The sequence below is a fragment of the Vanessa cardui genome, chromosome 1 (assembly GCF_905220365.1).
Source record: "Vanessa cardui chromosome 1, ilVanCard2.1, whole genome shotgun sequence".
NCBI lineage: Eukaryota > Metazoa > Arthropoda > Insecta > Lepidoptera > Nymphalidae > Vanessa > Vanessa cardui.
In genome coordinates, this window is record NC_061123.1 from 3,589,950 (window position 1) to 3,614,098 (window position 24,149).

Here is a 24,149-nt window from a genome sequence, read left to right on the forward strand (position 1 = left end):
TTTTTTGAAGTGATGAAGGAGTTCATAACTGCTGGACTGATTTTGATGATTCTTGGTCTTGGGTGGTTAAAGAATAGTTTAATTATTTTTAGTGTATGTATGTTATGTACAGAGAGGACAACGGCTTTTCGATTGAGTCCGCTAGTATTTATAATTTTCTATCTTCCTAATCCGCTTTCTCTACCGCTTCCTCATCTGCATCCTCTTTCTGGAAAAATATCCTCATCCTCATCCGCATCCTTTAAATTTGCTCGTGAAAATTCCTATTCCTCCTCTTCTTCCTCATAATTACTTCCTCAACAACCCTATAGCTTACTGCGTGAGCGCAACGTATCCGAGGGGCGCGGGGGTTATGTCAATCGGTAGCCTGGCTTTTGGGAATTCAATCGCTAATCGCTGCTAAATGCTAATCGTTATGGAGCGTTTCTCGGGAGCAGACCGCGCGTTGTGCGTGCGAGAGTTTTACAAAAACGGTGATTCGGAGACTGTAGCGCGTAGAAAATATCCGTCACGAAATGGCAGCCATCCCTAAATCCACCTGCCGAGCCGTCATAAGTAATTTTACTGTTCGATTAAATGAGTGCCGAGAACGCGAGGGTCTACATTTAGACGATATCATTTTTAAGAAATAAATCCCCAAAAAGTGTATTTCAATAATTAATAAACATTTTTTCTATATACGGCTTACTTTTTTTTTTAATCGATCCACTAAATATAAAATTTCTTTTGAGACACCTTGTACTTACGTGTTTCACATTTGTATATCATCAAATTGTATTATAATGGATTAATTAAGGAAACCCCTAATGCCAGCTGATGGCATCGTATCGAATTAGGCATTAGTCTATATAAATATATATAATTTGGGTAATATTTAATTAAGTACCAGACGAGAAAACTTAAAGACTTATTACGACATTTCGCCTAACAATTAAGTTACGTATTCAATCTCTAAGTTTGGTACCGAAGCCTGAAAAAGTCAAATGAGTGTTGCGCAATTAGGACAATACCTTTACACATACACTTAATATCAGAAATAAATAAACACTTAAAAATAACAACTAGAATGATATAATTTTATTGATGAATACATAAAGATACAGACACTTCTGATTTACATGAACATGTTATCATTAAAACCAGGCGGAGGGAGGTGGTCTGCGTCTGGTGGTGGTTGTCGTCGACCAGGTAGGGGACCAAAACCTGGAGGGCCAAATGGGTCGAAACGAGCGCCAGGAGGTACCGCACCCCTGTAATATAAGTGTCATATATGATTTAAACTATTCTCTTTATATATTTTGTAAGTGGAAAAAAAAATAAAGAACATGATACTTTTATAATTTCTTAACTCTAAACTGGACCATGTTGTGCAAATAAATCAACAAATTACAATAAACATATTAACATGTAACCAACCGTGGTAGACCACCCGGAATGCCGAGTCCTGGGTTTTCAAGATCTCTGCCTGGACCAAATGGGTTAAAGAGCATTCCACCACCAGGTGCTGCAAATGGATCTAGGTCAGAACGTCCAATATTCCTTAAATTTGATGGAGGTGGCTCCCTGAAATATGAAAAAAATATATATAAAGACACTCATCATAATCAGACCACATTTATTTATAATAGTAAGCATGAAAGAAATCATTGAACAAATATTTTGTATTACTATTTATTTGAATATACTGCAAAGCTTATACAATTAAATTCAACCAGACAATAATTAAATTTTACCCACCACAAGTTGGGATTTTCAGGAACTGGTTGAGGCCGAGGCTGCGGTGGAATTCTAACTGGATTTTCCCTATTATTTGTACGCGAATTATCTGTAATAAAAATACATTAATTTAAAGTTTTACTTAGATATTAAACTTATATATTATTTATATTGAGTTTAAAGGCATTTCATTAGGGATGATTCCTAATATTGGACATTTATTTAAAACTTGTCTCCAGTAGATTCTATTATATTTAAGGGATTGGTCATCAAGTGTTTGGCATGAAAAAGGAGCCTTCATAGAGGGTTAAGCTTGCTACATACTACATTTTATCAGATTCAATTCAGCGGTTTGTTTGTGAGAGAGGAATGGACAGAGAGAGTGGCTTTCACATTTATTATACTAATATATATTTCAATTTAAATATATGATAAAACATATTAATATTTTATTGGCCTTAATGCCATACCACATTTTTAGTTTTACTAGAAATATCCACTTACATTTAGACAAAGTGTTATAGTCCAATCTTTGTTGAAATCTGATTGAGAAATGGTAATCAATTGCTTGATGTGTGGTTTGAACTATTTTCATATGTGCAATCAAAACAGACATCTTACAAAAAGCTGGTGTTATCACTATGTTTTGTCAAACTTATACAATTGTTAAAATAATCATCATCTACATAGAACACTGTCTCTTAGTGATAAATTTTGCTACTCATTTAATTTAGTAAATTTATAACATTTAACCTCAAACAATTTTGTACTATTATATAGTATTATATAGGACATATTGTTTCTGTTTAAATTATTATTTATAAACTGATATTCTTATACCTCTACCAATGGTTTGAGTTTGTGCCGAACTTGTCAGTCTGTCAGTAATTGAATCAATCAAGTCTCTCTTGATGTTATGCATGAGATCTTTGTGATTAGGTAGTATTTTCTCAATTGAGCCACTGGTTTCTTTTACTGTGTCTTCTATATTTGTTGCTATGTTGGATACAGCCAAATCTTCTGACCTCTGTGTGCATAAAAACAATATTGTAATTTATAAATACTAATATTTGATTAATAATATAAATAACAGATGACACATTATTACAATTTGAAATAGCATTCATAATTAAATAATAAATATAAGCAATATTGTGGAAAAACAATTATTTTAGAGAATTTTAAGGAATTCTTTTAATTAGCTTTCAAACGTATCAAAAAATATGAGAAAAATATATTTACCATTAGATTAACAATGAGATTTCCATCAGTATTCAATCCGTGTAAAATATACAATTTCTCTTCAAAAAGATACCGTAAAGTGTAGTTGTCTTTATCATTCCAGCCTGTTGGCATTAGTTCACTTTTTTCCTCATTGCCAGACAGTTTCCGCTAAATATTAAAACAAATTTCACAATTCAATTTTTTTTAAAATAATAAGATACTCCCAATATAAACAAAGTTTATTTTTTTTAAATTAAATTAAGTGTAACTGATGCTTATACCTCATCACCAATTCCAATACACCGAAAACCCCTTTTCATTAAGTTCCAATGAATAAAAGCGACTATTATATCAGATTTTCTTTTAATATCTTTTTCAACAGTCTTAAAAGTTAAATCCCATCCAAATAATGGATCTGAAGCCATATTTAAAATTCCGTGATTAAGATTTCACAAAATATCTGTAAATAGAAGTTTTAATTTTTTTTTATATTTGTGACATAAGTAATTTATAATACTTAATCTGATTTTAAAAATCTGTATTTATTCCTGATGATTTGATGTTTCTTATTTACATTATTTCTATTGATTCACAACAAATTTTAAGTAGTGCAAAAAATGTTGCACGAAAATTTCTTACCCCCTGATGTAGTGTTTATAAATATATTTTTTTATTTACATAAAACTCAAAGAAAATGGAAAACTATGTAGTGTTTTTATTCATGACAGCTAAATGTTTTTGACATTGACAATCACAAAAGTCAGAAAATGTTAAGTCACTAATCATCATAGGTCAGGACGTTATTTACGTAAACTCTATAGAAAACTAAATATTTAAACATAAAAAAAATACGGCAGATTTACTTTTACAAAATCCTACATAGAATTAATATTTTATTAATTCTATTTATAACCTTTAACCTTTGTAGTATTAGTATTTATGTCAAAGAAATAAAAATATATCAGTATAAACCGTACAGATTTTAAGTCACACAAAAAATAATATACTACAAAATAATTACGAGCTCAAAAAATTAATTTTACGAAAACTTAACTTGGTAACTTTTTTTATATACTAAATTCAAAAAAGTATTTCATTGTTTCACAAACAAAATATTATGGAAAGAATAAATTTTGAACGGTAAAGTATATTATTGTTGTTTTAAATGTATTTTTCACCTTCAGCGAATGAACTACATATAATTTTAGATAATGCAATGGTACATTTTAATCAAGATAGATAAAATTTATTTGTAGGTATTGAGTATATTAAAGAATGTAACATTTTTATAACCTTTGAATAAAGACTCAAATAAATGATTATTTTAATTAATAAATAATTTATACCGTAGTTAAAATCGATATTTTTTCAGTTGGGTTCGGTTTTTATTTTTGCGATTTAGTCAAACACTATGCTAGTGTAAAAACAATATGGCGGGCAGTGTCATCTTGGGAACGTCGTGAATATAACGTGAAATAATGAATTTTGTTGTTTTAGAATATGGGTGAATATGTGCAATAATTTATTATACTTAATTGTGGAAAGTGTTGTGTTTTAAATATATTTGTGCAATTTGTGTAAAAAATGGCCTCGGATAAGATTAAAGTAGCTGTTCGGGTTCGTCCCTTTAACAGACGAGGTAAGCTGGTTTTATACTGGTAATAAATAAAGAAATTCGCAATCGTACAGGTGACTGCGTGTGCTTGAGTTTATCTGCGTACCGAATGGACAGCAGATAATGTGATTATTTATTTAGTGCAATACGACGACGATACGACTTTTTCATTATAATATTTATTAGTCTCCGTACGATATTACGCTATATTCTTATATTAAAAGTATGAATGAAGAATACTCTGTATTCACATATTATGTGTTTATATCGTACAATCAGTCCGAATAGATATAATTATCGTATTACTACGAAACATTATGAACATTGGATTTATTGAAAACATTGCAACAAAGATGCATATTATGAACGCAAATCCCTTCAAACAGACAAACTATTACTTATACATGAAATAATATTAATAAAATAATATGATATTCATATAATAACTGCATGATACAGTAGTCATTTCTTAAACAAATTTTAAGACAACATTAAAAAAGTAATATGTTTTGCTTTTTTAGTTTTTCGAAATTATCTGAGGATACTGTCAACCATTAAAACTAAAATAACTCTTTGAAAACAAGTTACAAAATATTTCTGAATGTGCTTAAAGATGTAAATACCAAGCAGGTGCGATAATTTATTTAAGTGTCACACAAGGTGGAACTTTTTACTAAGACAACAGTAAAAGAAATTAATACATTTGCCCTAATAAACATATATGTTATACAAGACATTTAAAAACATATTGTTAACAATTGTATATTGTATTTTGCTCTATGAAAATGTATTTAATTAGATCAATATAATTTGATCGATATTTTCTTTGTTTTCATATTATAATTGTGTTTAATATGCAAGACTCTATTTCACATAATCAATTAAATTTATTTGAGTAGCACAATAATTTGACATTAATTAACACGAAATATACTATTGATAATTTTCCTTATCTGTTTGCTGATTATTCATACTTTATTAAATATATATTGTTCGTGTAAAATTGTTTAAATGGTAATTTAAAAGGACTTGTTCTTTACAAAATTTGATGTTGTTCTATTCACATAAATAATAGCAATGATAAATTTTGGTACATAATAAGTATAAGTATATAAAAAAAACTATTGTGAAGGAGATTATTCTATTCAAATAAATAATAGCAATAATATTTTTTTTATACATAATAAGTATTATTATCAAGAAAACTGTTGTGAAGGAGAAGATTTGCTTTCTTTATTTTAAAATGGGTTAAATATCAATAAGTTAGTACCTTTCAATAAGTTAGTACCTTTTTTATTATTATAAAAGCAAATTGATGGAATTTGATGTTATTTATTACTGGATTTTCTATTCAATGTTCATATAAATGTAGTTTCATTATTATTTACAATTTTTTTTAAATTAAGTGTACTATATTTTAATTGGTTCGATAGACATACACTCTCATACATATATGTATATGTACATAACAATGTGTTATAAAAGTGCTTTTTTTTAAATAAATTGTTGTTATAATGCTCCTAAGAATGAAAAATATTGTCAAGAAGATACAAACTTTTATAAACATTATGTATTATTTTAGATTTATTATTGATTTTAGGTTACTAACCAATGAGATCTAAATGTAAGAGCTGAACTCCATTATTAAACCATTTGTCTAAACCAGTACAATGGTCTAGTACAGCTAAAACCGGATTTGAAAAAATCGGTGCGGACACGTCGCGCCGATCTCCGTTGAGTCATCATACAAATCGCGAAGTAGTTGTGTTCGAAACTTGTTTGTTTGTTTGTCTTACGTTATCCGAGCGACATGACTGAAGGCGTCATTGATAATCTCGCGGACAATGTTTATAACTACTTTGTTTAGTAAAGGCGTTACCTTATTACGAAAGATAATATTATGATTTATGTTTTTTATCCGAGTTACTTAACTACGCAAAAAAGTGTAGTATGACGCCGGAAGCGAAGTCTCTTGTATTCAAATTTATGTTTCCAGAGTATTGTCACATAATTTGTGAATTTTTTTGCTACAAAAAATCGATTACATAATATCAAAAAACGTATTTATAATCTTTGTATATTTTTGACTTTGGCGAAAGCTTGGACACACTAAAATGAATGTAATCTTTGAAACTTAAAATTAAATTTATAATCTGGTCAACCTTTTTATACCGTTATTGTTCATTGAACTATATCCTTCTGATGTAACACCGGATATTCGTACAATTTTTTTGATAGATGTACCGCATCTAATTCTTGTGCTATTCGGTCAAATTTATATTATATAATTTAGTTACCCTCCCTTACTATACTTTCTTTAGAAATGATAACAAAAATTATAGTTTTTTATAATGTAGTATATAATGTAATGTAGCAAAAATGATTAAAGTGACAAATAAATATGTAGGATTGTTTAAGTTACGATAAAACTATTCCGCGTTACATCATCGATGTTGTCAAAGATTGTGCGAATAGCGAGTTAGCGTTAATAATATAATGTCACACAGAGATGTCACGAAACACGATGCAAACCTGTTTATTTATAACACGAGCCTTTCAGTTGTGTTCACTTAGTTTTAGGTATACATTTTTATGGAATACATTCTCCCTAAGGCTGTATCAAAGGATTATGCCCTAAAACCTTCGGAACGGAGGTGGCTCAACGACACATATTTAGCGTAATCTCTTTACTTAGCATATGCTAAAAATGTATAACATTCTGAAACATATGTCTCGGGATATGTTATACTTTTTGCGGATAAGTTTATATTGAAATGTTATATATCTTTATCATTGATTTTATTTTATAATTTTTTTAGCAATTAGTTTTATAACACTGACATTTTCAAAACGATTAAAGAATTGATTAAATTTAAGTAGACAGACAATGCAGGGCGCCATTGGTACATAAAAGCGAGATTAATGTAAACGATTATTAATTAATTTATAATAAAAGGTATATGAGTAAAATTAGTTTACCTACAAATACAATGAAACTATACTTACACTTTATTAATATAGAAACCCATGTAACTAAGAACAAATAATTTTGTTTCAGAACTCGAATTAGGGACACAATGTGTGGTGGAAATGGATGGACAGCAGACTGTCCTACAGTATCCGCAGTCGACACACGACAAAGAAAGGTATGTTTCCTTCAACAGAACACAGATATCTTAAAAAATTTTCAGTTTCAGTTGAATTACCAATCCTGACTTTTTGTTCTCTTTTTGATCGTTTCGAAGTTTTAAGAAGACTTTAAACTTTCTCGATGTATATTAAGCTGTAATCTCTTATCTTGTCTCTTTAACTCAGTTCCAACTTTGAGTCGGAGCTGACTCAGCCAGGATATAGAATTCAGTTTTGTAATAAATTTAATTATGAAAACTTGCTTACTTACTAACTTTTTTGTTGAAGAAAATTATATGTCTAACTCGACACGACTAGTTTTAATTTAAAAGTATTTATCTATAATATAACTGAAAAATGTTGTCTTTTGGCATAATTTGTTTTGACACAAAATAAAGTCTTTTGAAGATAATTTTTTTTTGTTTAATATATCAAAGAGTATTGATCGTAGTATTTAAATATGCAATTGAAGCAGAAACTCTAGAGAGACAAAAGAGGGTACATAAAACTTAATAGATACAATTGAAAGATGCATGTATATTTATATTGAAACAGAACTAGTTTATTTTTATATTCAAAGATATGATGTCATCTAAATGTGACCGTAGACCGTTGACCTACTGTTTAATTAAATCTCGTAGCTGTCGCATTTATGTCAATACGTATTACGATAGTTTTGATTGGATTTGAAACTGGAGATTTTTAAAGAAGAGTAGTCTTAAATCAATTATCGCATTGAATAACGCGACTGATTTGCGAAATTTTGTGTAAATCTTCGTGGAAAATGAATTGTTTAAAAAATGAACCTGAATTGAACTTCTGTGAATTTACGGTTTGGCGAGTAACAAATATCAATGCAAATATTCTTACAAACATTTGTTATTCTAAAGTCTAGACAAATGTTTGCCGTTGTGGGTATACTATGTTATTTAAATAAGTGAGTCGCACACCACCACCTACTTCCGACATGACACGGAAATCTTAGTAAAAATGATGTAATAGATAGGCCTTCATATATATGTTGTACTTTCGGTAGCCATCGTAATAAAGAGGTAAATTTCAAAAAGTATGTTCTAAAAAAATTAATCTGCTATTGATTTTTTCTCTGATTTCTTTATGACTACTGAATAACTAACAAAAAAACTATGAGTCAGGAAGAAAAATGATTGTGCATAATTTTGAAATATTGATAATGTTTCTTTTTAATTAACATTTTAGAAGATCTTTAATAAATAAAAAATTAAATATGTTTTTGTTTATAGATATTAATATTAAGCTAATATTATCTTGCTATAGCGTGTTTCCAAATTATAATAAATTAACCCATTATTAATTAATGAAAGGAATACTTTGTTGTTTGAATGGATTTCATTCGATTGATTATAATGCTTTGATGATAGAAAATAAAGAAAGCGCATGTGCAACTATATCATATTAATAAAACCAGTTCAAAACAATTAAATCTGTGATTATTCAGTCCGTAATCAATTATAAAGCTGATCTCATTGAATCCTTGTGCTAGATAAAAATGTGCGATAAATAAAGAACTGAGGAAGAGGCGATATCTAGCACGACAAGGCTGAGGTGGCCTAACTACAACTTTTCGATTTATTTATTACAGCGGTAAAATGCTGAACATAAGGACAACCGATCAGGTGGTCATTTTTGCCCACAGACTTTGACAATGTAAGAATTATCAACGATAATCTAACGCTGACAAACCGTCCACATGTTAAATCCCTTAATGCCTTTATTACAATTTACAATAATATTTACCACCACATTGGAATAATTTGATCCATTATGTGTGTAAAAAGCCTTCAAATTCTACCAATTATAAATGAAATCCTGATAAAACGTAACATGTAACATATAAATTCGGATCTTGTTATTAATGTACAAACATAATACACATATTTTAAGTTACGTTTTCTATTCGTAAAATTATAATAACCTTATCTTTTTACAAGGCTAACGAAATTAAATATTCTTCGTAAAATAGTGTTAAAAATCATCCAGATAGCCGAGACGCTCTGATTGGCACGCCACCACGCCGCTTTACGCAAGCGACGCGTGCGCATTATGAGGTACGGTTTACCGAAATATAAAGTATTACGAACTATGAGTACAATCTACAGACGCACAAAAATGAAAAAAAAAAAATAAATAAATAAAGCGCCTTCAATTCAGTGCACGCTACAAACGAAAAACGTCAGTGTAAATCGTTGGATACGGAAATGGCCTTGAAATTTTACGCTTATCACGCCTAAAGAAGTTTCACTTAAATAACATAAGAAGTAGAGTACATGCAACAACCTACATACATAAGAATAACATACAATATTATTTCTTAAAAAGGTTTTCTTTACTATTACTGTTTTCTGTTTTAAACTTAACAAATAGTTTTAAATTTAATGTATAAGCATACAGTGTAATATTGTGGTCGAATGATATACATAACAGTTTGTAAGTTTTGTGTTATGTGCACTGGACTTGTATAGTAAGATAAAATGGATGTTCTTGCAATTTATTCAGAGAAAGGCGATCTGCAATTTAAACCGTGTTGCGTAAAACGTTTTGTAATAGATACTTGTCTAAATGTCTCACTAAACGAGTTCTAAGTTATCTGATAGCATTAGTACGATTTGTTTTATTCTTTTATTTACTTTTTAATCTAATTTAAAATTTCTAATTGGTAAATTTATTATTTTGTGAATATAATTTAGACTGAAATTTAATGGCGACTGAAAGAAGTATATTTTTATGAAGTTATAAAGATTGATTTTGTCTTAAAGTATGCTTTACGCAACTAAATTGAATATTTGTAGACTGATTTGAGCATTATTGACAATATATTACACATGTATATACATGTTCCACTTATTTTAGTCATAATTTCTTTTAAACATATAATTCACCTTACATTATGTGACCATTGATAAGTAATAAAAAGGCTTTTGAAAATTAAAATGTTACAAGATTTTCAAATCCCAATGGATATTCTAGAGTCCAGAGTTTCTGGTATTATTTTTAAATGTTGAATAACGTGCGGTCTTATTGCGGAGGTACGGCGGAGTTTGTTCACTCTAAATATTCCGTTTTCCGCCGCTCCGCCGCGCTGCGGTGTCGCGTAATAAATTACTTTTCCTTGGTGTAGGCAACGCCTAGTTGTAAAATACTTCTTTGTCGAAGTTATACCGAAAATCTCATTTCAACTGGAAATTTTATATAATTCACGAGTCTATTTCAAAATTCATATTCAGTATTCATTCTAGTTCAAAAACCACATTATATAAATAAGTTTTTAAAAATAAATTTACGACCCATCCAAACCTTTCAGCTCAGCTGGTTGAAAGGAATTGTCTTAAATTCATTTGCAAGATTAAAAACCCACACAGAATGCGTGAAACAGGTGAAGATAAATATAACCACATAAAACATAGTTTTTATGAAAACAAAATAATCTGTATCGTATCTTTATATGTGAAATTTATTTCAAATAGAAATTTATTACGACTAATATGTGTCGATTTAATAAAATTTGCTAATTTAAAAAAAAACATACTTTGATAACAAGAGAAGAATTGTAGAGAAACAATCGACGCATTACCCTATTTTTATCAGGTTTATTTGTTCGGAAGTTTGACTCCTGACTTTTATTGAAGTAAAGCGAATTTGCCTCGCCGATGCCAACGGAATTAATGAAATTAACGACGAAAAGTTGTAAGGCAAAGTCGTCGGAGTCACGTGTCGGGCAATTGAAAGCGATGTCGTCCTATTGATTGACCCAAATGTGCCTTTATAGATATTTTTTTAGTTTTCATCGATCAATATCGCTGTTCATATTCTTTGACTTCACAGAAATATGTCAATGGGGGATTTTAGTCGAAATTGAAGTATATATCTGTAACTGGTTTATTTTACGTAGCTTTGTTGATTCTATTCTATTCCTAATTTAGATAACTATAATTAAACCGCTTTATCTTGTCCCATTGATAGCACTCAAGTGCCCCAGAAGGAAGTGAACTGGGATATATGAAAATGTTATTCCAAAACACCACTAATTACAGCAATTTCCTCTATTTCGAGGCCTCTCAGAAGTTATATTTTTGTAATTAAAAGTTTGATTTTGCTTTTGTTTTTCACATTAGATTATAAAAAAAGGTTCTCCTTTGAATGTACAAAAAATACTACGCTTATAAAATATTTTTCTAGCGATTCTCAATTGCCTTAAATTGTATAAAACGACTGCTCAATTTAGCAATCGCAAAGTGTGTGTTTATTTATCGTCTTAAAAGTATTTTATAAAAACTGAACATTTATACATATAACACTGTAGAATTTGCCTTGAAATAAAGCTGTTTATTTTAATAGTGAATATCTTGCAAATCAAGAATAATGGCATAGATAGAAATTTCATCTGAAATTACCTAGTTAATTAAGCTAAATTTTGTACTTTGCTATAGAAATAAAATATGATTTGCGTCTGGTTTATTTTATGAATATTCAACCTTATACGGATACTACGTAGCAGCTATGCATATCGTGATAATACGTTTTAGATTTTCACACCCATTAAAGTTGGTAGTTGTGTAATAGATACATTACGCTCTTTGTAAGAAAAATAGAATTGATGTATAAAATATTTCATAACTAGTGAAGCTAATTGAAAGGTGTCTAATCAAACGTCTGTATTGATTTTTTTCCTTATCGCTATCGATTATTTGATAACGACGTGACTGCATTCTTTTCACAGACGTATAATGCATTATGTCATGTTGATAAATATAAATATGATTGCATAGTAACATTTATGAATAAATTTCATTATTGTATGAATCAACCCAATATATATACACTTACCGGCTTTCAAATTATTCAAGAAAAATATTTTTTGTTTTATACTTATATTATACGTACTTTAATCGTAGGTAAAAATTAAAAAACGATAAAATATCAAAGTCAATAATATGATTTTTATCTAAGGATGAATTCTCCAGAGGTATGTTTGAACGCGACTATTCGTCGATTCCCAGAGCTCTATTATATCCAAGATATTCGTTGTAACCCGTGCCGATGTCGGATATAAACCGAATGATTTCATCTGCTCCGAGGGTGCAGATGAACGAACTAATAAAGCCGACTTTATCAAAATTGCTTTCGAAATTTCTAGATGATTCGGAAGAACTTTTGACTATGGTAATCACATAAAGAACAATTGATTCCGGTGATTCTTTTTTACTTAAACGACACGTTTTTTTTTCGGCTAATGTTGCACGATAAGATAAAAAACGAAACTTGTCTATAAAGGTTAGACAAAATATACTTTCATCTTTATAAAATAAATTTTAGTCTGTTAGTACAGGACGCGCAGGTCTATTATTTATTCGTGCTGCATTTGTTTATGGCCGCGAACACTGTTACTAAAATTAAAAAAAAAAATAGAGAATTCATTCATTTATGGTACTACACAAAATAGTCCGTATTTTAGGCTATCAATGCACAAGTTCAAATGCATAAGTAATGTGTTTAATTGTATAAAAGAGTCTTTTTCTTTTTTTGTCTTATATCGCCGATGGCTAATAGCTTAATGTGTAATATAAAGGTTACTATACTTTTAAACTTTACTATAGATTTAAATATATTTAATATAAAATATACACAATACATATTGTTAATTTTCTGAAAATCTATAAAAATAGCTCGAAAAACGCGTTCAAATAGAGTTATTCTTATTCTTTCGTTGCACTAAAAATTGAAAGCCGATAGCGGTAACGAATACTTAGAAACCACCCATAAAAGTGCTTAAGAAATGGGCACTTGGGTCTTATTTAAATCATCTATTTGTGCGAAACGTGGGTGTGCAGTGCCCGATTCGACCTTTTCCTAACGGTTCGTCGTGGGATTCAGATCGGAACCAGCGTTTAACATAATTGTCTTATACGGTAATGCTTTGTTTCTCCGAAATGTCCTTTCTTATTTTTAATTTACATTACTCATTACTAATGGAGAGTTGAGAAAAGTTGAACCAAATTTTCAAATTATTATTAGTGGAATTCTTTTATTATTTTCATATAAAAAGAAGAAAATATTATTTTACTATGACGAAGCACAAAGTATAATTATTGTTGTTTTATAAATAAATCTTTATACTGGAGTATATAGGCATACCTACTTATAATAAGCCTTAATCGAAGCGTTGAACTTTGGCTGGTCTTAAATTCTTTTATGTTTTTAAAAATTATAGGAGAACTGTTATGTTCTAATAGACGATATAAACAAGAATTATTATAAATATTCTCAATTTTTTGCTATCAAGACAAAATTTTAACAGAATTATTGTTGGATATCAATGGAATACGCTCTTATTACTGTTATTAGTATCTAATATGGGTTTACGTTTCATAACTCGGGTTGATATTCAATGACAAAATAATACAATAAATATAAAGTCAATTGGACAAAAAAAAAAACAATGATTTTTAATTTTTAGCTAACTAGATATACGATAAGAATTAAATAATTGCATTCATATATGACTAGCGATATTGGAGCACTATCTTGCCAATTAGTACACTTGCGTTCGAAGTGCGCAACAGATCACACACAATATACGTATTATTCCAGATTATCGTCATCATCTCTGCTACAGCTATTCAGTTTAAAGATTTATTTCGTCGTAAGTGTCGTAATACGCGATGGTCGTAACTCGAGAAGTTACTGTATTTCAATAAAATCAATCCACTCGTGTGCACGTTAGACTCACGTACACATTGAATTTATTTAACGTGTTTTGCTTCTTTGTTGATAGTTATATTCTACACGATTTAATATCTTTGTTGAGACGAATGAGATTACTCTATTTACTTTAGATCGTTACTAAAATATTCAGAAATTGCTCCACGTAAAGTTTCTTTTTGACGACCTCTGTGGTCGAGTGGTGTGTATACCGGTTTTCATGGGTACACCACTCCGAGGTCCCGGGTTCGATTCCCGGCCGAGTCAATGTAAATTATCATTAGTTTTCTATGTTGTCTTGGGTCTGGGTGTTTGTGGTACCGTCGTTACTCCTGTTTTTCCACAACACAAGTACTTTAGCTGCTTACATTGGGATCAGAGTAATAGGTATATGTGATGTTGTCTCATATTCTTTTAAACTCCTCCAATTTTAAAAAACCAAAAAAATTATGTTCTCTAATTTCTATTTATTATATATAAATATTATTTGAACATGCTTACTTTCTATTGTTTTTGTAGGAATCATATTTCCATATTACAGCTGTAAAAAAGAGACGACGCTGAACTCGTTTTATAAAATTTATGCAAATCACTTACTATATCTTGTAGTTATGCTTTACAGATGTAACTGTATTCTTTCAAAAACAATTTTATTTACTGTTATTTATGACAGAAGAATTAAAAATATATGTATTTATATAGATATGGTATAGTATGGAAGAAAATAAATTTAATCTTTTTAAGTATGCTAATTATATTATAATTTACAACGTTGCGTTACGTTCGCGTTGAATTTTAGTAAGAATTCTGGCATAATTTTTGTCGTCCTCTTTTAATTCTGTTGTTTTTAAAATAAATGATGACGAAGTGTTCCAACGTAATCATAGTATTGGAATATTAATTCAATATACGTAGTGAACTATATCACTGATATTTCGTTGTTTACATAACTAATTTTCTACTAAATAGCCAAATGATTATTCAAATGGAGATGTTTCATAATCTATATTGAAGTTTGATTTAGATCTATTCTTAGTTTGCGCGCAATTTCAACTGAAACACACTAATTGCTGCTTGTGCATAATCAAACATTCGGAGTGAATATTTGCAGGTGAGGAACCGTAACATAAATTAATTATAATTACAAGATAGCAAAGTGTACGTGATCGCAATTTGAACGTTCTAAAACAGCGAACAATTGCGATAACGCAAAATATTATTTGCTTACTTTCATTTATAAAGTTTATGTCGAGCTACGAAAATTTGTATAATGATTTTTATAAATAACGTCATTAGGTTGGAAATGTGCTTAACTAACAATCGAATGATTGCCACGATTTTGTTAAATTGTTGTTAGATCGAAACTAGTCTAAATCCGTTAGTTTGATACAGATTGTTATCGTTGAAACAATCTGTTACGAACTAAAGTGATTTCATAGTTTTCACTGGTCCCTGACCCAGTTGTGAGTTTCTAGAAACGTAACTTAGGTATTAATTACCTTATTATAATAAAGAATATTCGGTTATATTAATATGCATGTGATGTCCTCCTGACCGATTTCAGTCACGGCAGCCAATCTGTGTCACAAGTGTGTGCAAATATATGTGCAGTCTATTTCTCTCACGCTCGTAATTCGATAAGATTGCAATTGATAGTTTTAATCTTCTTTTTATTCATCATATTTGTATAAAAATATAGCGTACATTCTATTCTACGATAAAAAATACCTATAGCTTCTTTTTAGAATCCGTCCCGTTGTTTAGCTCGTTTACCTAGTGAACAAACATCCAAACAAGCCTACATATACATTTAAATAAGTTGCTTTTTCATATATTTAATATAATAATAAAAAAAAAATTTTGATGTCGAATTTTTTTTAAAATACTTGTCAACATTTATTTATTTTCAAAATATAAGGTTATAAACATAATCGTCCTTTTCACGTTCAATTGTCGTGTATCTACTAGCTTCATTGATTCCTGCCATGTTTGTTGGTATAAGCTACGATAATGCAGGAAGGTAAAAGATAAATTATGGGTCAGCCCCGATCGATAAGATTAAAAGAGTGACGATGTATTGATAAGACGTAAAAGCATTACAATATATAGTAAGTATAGATTTAACATTGAATATTTTGACACTAAAACGTTTTTAATATTCAGATTGTAAATGCTAATATATTAGCATTTACAATCTGAAATAAATAAATAAATGTGATTAATTTGAATATTTTTTTTCTTCCTATTTTGATGTAAGTAACAGGAATATATTGGGACCATATAAACAAACAAAAAAATCTGCTTAATATTTTATGTATCGTAAGTTTTTAATTTGGAGTAATAAAAATTTGTTAGTAACATAATTTTGTCATCAACTAAAAAGTATATTATTGTTGATGTTTATTTCTTTACCTGTATAGTAGGCTAGTATTATAAGGACATCGCATTTCGAGGTTTCGGTTAGAGCACACTAAGGGATTTTTGTTAAGCTCACCCATCAATTGAGCACATAAGCGCCTCAACCACGCCGTATGGAAGCAGGCAACCAAGCCACCAACAATAGCATTCTAAAGGAGGATTAACGTCTCAATAGGCGGGTCGGCCATTAAAGTCAGCCCAATTTATCCACACAGATTAAACATTATACCAAAATGGGATATGGGCCAATGAATGATGATTTGTTTTTCCGTTATTATTTTTTTCTTAGATAACGCTGTGTCTTTCATGCGTACAATTGCCAAAATCTTGCTAATACATTTTGTTATATTTGTGATAAAAAAACAACTAATTTTATAAATTATAAAACAATATTCGATTAGTTCCGAATTTTGTTAACTGACATAATTATACAACATAACATTATATTAGCATTGATTTCAAATTATAGCAACTATTAAATGCAGATAGTATTACCACGGTATTAAAACAGGATTTACATATGTGAACATTTTGATTGCTTGTTTCCTATGATACTCACGAAAACAAGGTAATTTATTAAGTTATGGTAATATTACCGATTTCCTGTTACAAAATGCACATAAATTTTTTTTTGAGAAATACTAGTTTTACTATAATTCATATTATAAAAACTGTTACGCGATAGAATTGTTTTTATTTCGGATTTTAGTGTCTAGACTTCTAAAGTACGTACATCAATATTTTTCGAAATATATGACCATATATGAAACATAATTGTTTCATACTGCAAATATACAACGATAATCTATTTTGATTCTGCATGCAAAGCGCAGTCACTATTATTTACATTAAAAAGTACGGAATATTTTATTCTAGCAAAGAATTTGTTTTTGAGCTGTTTAAAAAAATTATCTTTACAATGATCATACTTCCACTTAAGCATAATACCACAATTCCCAATTCCTCACTATGTTATATAAATTATGTCACTAAGAAGCAGTCTTGACCTGCAAATGAGAAGAAAAACAAAAGTCGTTCACTTGATTAAAAGCTGGCTTGAAGGTTTCATCAGTAATACAAGAAGGATTCTGTAATTCGGATTCTTTGAAAATGGTAATGGGAAGAACTATGTCGTCCTTATCGTAAGAAGTAATATGTTCAGGGGTTTCTAAGACATGACAGTAAAGAGCTGAATAAATACATTATAGAAATACAGCATAGCAGTCAACAATTTAATTACAATCACCAGTTCATTTTCATTCATCTGCTAGAACAATGCTCTAGTCGTTCATTCAGCCGTCGTAGACTTAGTTTCAGAATTATTTATACGAAGTCGTAACAGACCTCTTTCCTTTGTTTAAATTCTTTTGTGCTCTTTCACTTTGCTTCAATTGTCGAGAAACATCAACATCAATCTCTATCGTAGAGTTAACTATTTTTGAGTTTATACATTTTGATTAACAATTTTAATTTTTTTTTTTAATATTTTATTGTAGTTATTACCTATATTATCCTTAAATTTTAAGTCATTGCCTAATCAATTGATTTCTACGCCAAATCATACAGAGGTTTTGTACCACAATTTTATGTTGTGGCATAAAACCTTTCGCATTTACAAATTAGCAAGATTATTATATCAAATATAATGTCCGGATGTAGTTTTTATTACACGTATAAAAGTGTGAGCATAATGCGTGGCGGTTGTCGGTAACCCTGGCGGATGTGTGCTCATCAAGTTGAGTGCTCAGATACGGTCCTGCCTCAATATCGCAGTGCGATGTCTCCTTTTTACCGCTGCTCAGAAAATTCAAGTTTCACATCAGATATTGGTACATTGAAAACTTTTGGTACGAGTTTTTTTTAGGATCTATAGTAAGTAAGGAAATACAGTGTACTATTGTAATTATCGACTATTTTTAATATTCAAAGTTATATTTACTCAGGGTTTATTTAAAATATTCCAAAAATAATTATAGCTATACATGTATAATACTTATCACTATACTTTTAGCCTTGAGTGAATTATGTAACCTCTATGTCGTAAATAGACAGAATTGATTATAGCAACGAAATGAGATCACCTTTTTTTTAAGTAATAAATAGTAAAAATTTTGGTCGGTCAGTGGGTTCAAGGTAACCTGTTAGATAAATTGGCAAACGAAGCGGTCATTAGTCGCTTTCTTTCGACGTTGTATTGCCTTTATTACCATTAATTACAACTTTCTCAGATCATTTAATGTTTAACTCTACCATTGGTTAATCTGTAAATTTAAATTGTATTGGCTGAATAAAATTGTCATTTGTCAACTAAAAGCTGGGTTTTGTACATTTTATAAAGACAAATTCACTGGTTCGGAGGAGTAATGATAAATAAACAACTTTGACCTTGACTTAATGAGATATTTTATTGGTCGAGGTCTAAAAATAATATGCTATCCATTATTAATTTGTTATCACACGGGCGTTGTGAATGCCGGCGATTTATTCGATTTTGAAAGTAACATTGAAGTGGATTATAGTTAGGTGGATAATGCTGTATTATAATGTATATAGATATTACCTGGAGGTATGGCTTCTCATGCTGCTAAGAAAGAAAAGAAATGGTAGATGGATTCCGTGAAAGACGTGATGGACTCTGTGTGTTCCGTTTTGAGGTGTTAATGAGCCAGTATAGCTACAAGCACGAAAGACACCTTAGTTTCCAAGGTCGTAAGCATAAGTCAGCCTATTTGTCCGTCCGCATTAAAATTAATATGTATATTGATTAAGAACTTTGTGTAGTATAGCAAAATATAGTTTGTTTATCTTTTGGTCTTCTTGTTATTTCAATATAGTATGCGGTTAGAGTTTTTGTTCGATGTGAAAATTATTATCGTAACAACGTTAGTAAAATTTATAAGTATGATATGAAGTTATGAAATTCGAGGATAACAGTTTACTTAATCTTCTTGTTCTTAAAATTGAATAATGAATGTTTATGTGATTATCCTTTGTGTGGTCTACGAGGTACCTTTGTAATTAAATTTTTGATGAGGTGTTCGGCGTACACCAGCTAACATTTTTCAGTTTGTTTGTCTTTCGAAATAAACCTTATTCAACCTATGCAAAGCCGTAACAGTTAGTATTTGTACAGATCTCAATTTCTGAAAGTTTTATTCATCGTTCCGTGTCATACATTTAGGTGACAGCCACTTGACATTACAGTGTCTGTGGTCTGACCTGACCACACGCCGCAGTAACTTCAAAACGTGCGATGTAAAATAATAGTTGTTATTTATTATTCGTGTGCATTTGCTACAGCTTAACGTTTTTTTTTTAATTTGTCTTATATTTCTTTTATATTATGATTATTTTTGGAACTACGATCAGGAAGGCAGGCCCTACTGTATTACCATGTGCTTAATTTGTATTTATAACTCATATCGGCGCTAAAACAAAACGTCGATTCAAACTGGTATGTGTCTAATTTTAATGAAATTCTTTCACATGTGCATTGGAGCTGCTTAAAAAAATAAACTTATCCTACCAGTGGCACATTTACAAGTTTTTAATATAAGTAATAGTTATTGTGATCGTGCGTTAGTTTTTGGTTGTTACCCGTTAACCGATGGTAATAACCATGGTTTTACTGAGATAATTTAAAATATTAATACGAGCGTGGATTTTTATATCAGTTAACTATTTAGTATGAATTTCAGACAGCCAGACATATAAAATAATTAACTTGTTTTGTTTTTGTTGGAAAAACGTTCTAACGCTTTTGCGGTACGTAAATCAGACTCACTAGCGCTAAGTAAATGAGAACACCCACTAAAAACCAGCGGTAGGTACTCACTTTGTTTCTTTGGGCGAACTTTTATCTTAAGAAGAGCTTGCTCATGTTAACATGTTTCTCCAACGGTTGGCTTACCTAAGCAGACCAACAAGTTACAGAGGTAGAACTCGTTATTCCAACGCCTTCATCCAAGTTTTCTTCAGTTTTGTTCTGGATCCACTTGGTCAACAGAGGCACTCTCCTCATGCTCCCGCTCCGTGGCCTCCTCCCGCGACAGTACTTTTATTGATCCTCATCGAACAGTAGATTATGAATATTATAAATGTGCAGCAAGAAAAAACTATAGAGTACTCGAATACAAAACTGTTATACCTCTACTGTCAACGAATTACGAAATTACGACTTGATTTAATAAATTTTATGAAGGTAACTATTTTCATATGAGTAAAAAAATGTTAGATACGTATAATATAATAAGTGGTTGACATTATCGTAATAATTTGTTATTTAATACGGTTATATTTAAAAAAAAATGTAACACTCAATACTTTGTTAAAATTGCAGTTTATAATGAATCCTTTAATCCATGTAATTATACATGTAGATTCACGAAGAATTGCAGTTCACGCTCTAGACATTTTCTTAATTCATGATTAATTAGTAACTAAAGTGTTACCGTTAGCTGGCGCAGTGCAGCGTTGTAGCGAGCTAGCAGTAATTTCGTTCAGCCACGTCGGGTCGTTGTACTTGCAGCGAATACTGCATAACTTACATTACTTGATACTTAACCTTTACACGACAGAGGTCAAGTTAAACGAATCTCGTGCTCAAACGTGGTTTAGGATCTTGTGGTTAAAAACCAATTGAAAATTTTGAAGTACACTAATAATCTCAAAATTTCTTGATTTATGGAAAAGTATGAAAAATAAATATATATCAATTTAGCTGTATCGGTGGACTCGGCCAGTTTTATTATTTCTTCGTAATGTCTGTGTCAAATCGTATCAATAAGTCAATGTTATTTTGATCAAACATTGCAAATATTTACCCATGAAGTCAGCCTTTTAGCAATTTTATCTTTACCATGACCGGGTTCCTATGAATCAGTTTCTTCAATAAATCTAGATACATATAAGGTAATAAATAATATGTGATTAGTGGAATAGCTCCGTTTGTTTATATATAAGAAAATATATATTTTATAAGAGTTTTCATATGATGTTTTTAACGTAAAGCAGGAGTTATTTGGCAGAGTTTCACAACATGCAAATAAAACACGAAATGAAGTAATTATATTCCTTGTATATCACGCTTTCACCCAAACCGCTGAGTGCAATTTTTAGCGTTCCGCGTGGGTTTATTTAAAATCTGAACACTTATGTAAGGACATACTTTGTATATGTTGGTACATTAAGCGAAAACTTTGTTCTTGTTATTTTAAACATTTATAAAAATGATAATAGATCGGAGTCTAGAGTGCGCAAACACAGATATACACTCTAACTCAAATGGTCGGGCATTATTGTGATGATGATACGGCACGGCCGGAGAGATGAAACGCAGGACCAGAGACCTTAAGCTTTCTGAAAACGATACGTTTATTGCATTAACAACAATTCTATAACATGTATGTATTGTGGAAAACCATCTATTTTAAAAAAACATAGATTTGTAGAAAATTGTAATAATAATTAATTAGTTCAGTGATAAAATGTTTGCGATTCGATTCCTTTCGATTAATTTTTAGAGATCATATGAATGATTCAGTTACAAATTTGGAATAGAAATATTCGATAGCGATGTTATTCGAATAATAATATAAAAATAAATTATTTAGGAAATCACTGTGGTAGTTTTACTTAATTGTTAAATGACGATTCAAAAGTGCTTGTAAAAAGCCTACTTAAATAAAGTTTATTTGATTTTCATTTTGAAGGAGGAGCCACGAAAAATGAAAACAATTTAAACTTAATAATTTTAGAACAATAATACACATTTGTTACTAATAAACTGCGTGATTCATGATTGATATGTAAATTGCTGATATGGAATGAATTTCCCGTCGTTTGCGATAATTCTGGCTCTAGTTGCTCGTCATCATTGTTTAATATTAATGAATGTGTTACCGCCATTGACTTTATTTTATTTCGTTTATATTTTTATTGTATTGTTTTATATCATTGATACACGGACTATCAAATGAGCCACCAGATGGTAAATAGTCAACACTGACCGACATTTAATCACTCCTCATTTTACCAATGCGCCACCAATCTTGGGATCTAAAATGTTATATCTCTTGTGCCTGTAGTTATACTAGCTAAGTCAAAGGTGTGACTATTGAAACATAATATTAAGTAATTTTGTTTGGCGCCAGAATATATGATAAATGGTTGTCACTTACACTTATAATTGTTCTATATGTAGCAATATGTAATGATTTGTATACATATATTATTTAATAAGTATTTGTTGTAAAATTATATTTAGGTACACTGCCTACCTAAACTGCCTACATTTATTTGTATAGATGTTGACCCTCACATGCGCACGCCCTTTCGGTTTTCTTGAAAAAAGATTTTCTCCAAATAGTTTTAGAGTGTTATTATTATTACGATTTTAATTGCAACTTCATTTTAATATTAAGCATCACAAGACACGAAAATGTTTGATAATATTTATAAAGAACGTAATTACTTATATTTAATACGTACTTTCTTCTTCGACTAAACAAACATTTTTAATTTTGTAAAACTGAAAGAGTTCTGTTGGTTTTTCTATCAAACATTAACTGCTATGTCGTAGTGTGAGTAATATTACCTGTCTTTACAGAAAGCTCTAGTGCGCTCGTATAGCTCTTTGAAAAAAGAGGATTTTTAAATAGTCTACCTAGTTTTTTCTTGAAACGTAATGTAGGTCACGGCTGGATGTAGGTATTTCCACCAAGTAATGTGTTGACGTGGTTTGATTACCATAGTACATGGAATCGTACTCTCATTATTAAATGGGGTTGGGAAGGTGAGCGCATTTATAATGAAGACTCAAGTCCTTACATTAACTAATGAGTTTTTTAAGCGAATAGAATTATTTTAAGGTTTTTAATGTCTAAGTAAAAAGTTAACGCCAGTTTATGTCCCACTGGTGGACAAAGACATCTTTAATTGTTGCAGAAAACGTTTTTGCATCAACCATTCAACATACTGAGCCAAGATGGTCCAGTGGCGTGTATCTTAACCGATGATTTCGGGTTCAAACCCAGGCAAGCACCACTATAAATATGTGCTTAGTTTGTGTTTATAATTCATCTCGTGCTCGGCGGCGAAGGAAAACATCGTGAGGAAACCTGCCTGTACTTAATTTCATCGAAATTCTGCCACATGTGCATTCCACCAACTCGCATTGGAACAGCGTGGTGGAATATGTTTGAAACCTTCTCCATAATGTAAGAGGAGACCTTAGCCCAGCTGTGGGAAATTTCCAGGCCTTTCTATTAAACATAATTATATTAAATATTTCTGGTACACAGACACACAC

At 30.3% G+C, this 24,149-nt stretch overlaps 2 protein-coding genes across 6 annotated transcripts in view; one reads left to right on the forward strand and one right to left on the reverse strand.

Annotated features, from left to right (window-relative positions):
- Positions 1 to 1,055: 1,055 nt before the first annotated feature.
- On the reverse strand, positions 1,056 to 3,735 carry LOC124532905 (proteasome inhibitor PI31 subunit). The gene is made up of 7 exons (XM_047108026.1): positions 3,580 to 3,735; positions 3,222 to 3,400; positions 2,959 to 3,108; positions 2,557 to 2,743; positions 1,738 to 1,825; positions 1,417 to 1,563; positions 1,056 to 1,250 (listed from the first exon to the last, which is right to left on the reverse strand). The coding sequence occupies exons 2-7, from the start codon at positions 3,363 to 3,365 to the stop codon at positions 1,115 to 1,117; spliced, it is 852 nt and encodes a 283-aa protein (XP_046963982.1). The 5' UTR covers positions 3,366 to 3,400; positions 3,580 to 3,735; the 3' UTR covers positions 1,056 to 1,114.
- A 641-nt stretch (positions 3,736 to 4,376) lies between these two features.
- Positions 4,377 to 24,149, forward strand: part of LOC124530463 (kinesin-like protein KIF13B) — a 132,386-nt gene continuing 112,613 nt past the window's right edge. For all 5 annotated transcript variants that reach the window (XM_047104638.1, XM_047104653.1, XM_047104659.1 and 2 more), the window contains exons 1-2: positions 4,377 to 4,579; positions 7,614 to 7,701. In XM_047104638.1, the coding sequence (XP_046960594.1) occupies positions 4,525 to 4,579; positions 7,614 to 7,701 (143 nt within the window). In that variant the 5' untranslated portion in view covers positions 4,377 to 4,524. The remainder of the gene's footprint in view (positions 4,580 to 7,613; positions 7,702 to 24,149) is intronic.

Excerpts from the sequence above, each read along its gene's own strand:
- LOC124532905 (XM_047108026.1), bottom strand. The coding sequence starts at position 3,365 with ATGGCTTCAGATCCATTATTTGGATGGGATTTAACTTTTAAGACTGTT. Across the intron at positions 3,109-3,221 it reads GTATTGGAATTGGTGATGAG|CGGAAACTGTCTGGCAATGA; the intron begins GTATAAGCATCA and ends TTTAATATTTAG. Across the intron at positions 1,826-2,556 it reads AACTCAAACCATTGGTAGAG|ATAATTCGCGTACAAATAAT; the intron begins GTATAAGAATAT and ends TTTTTATTACAG.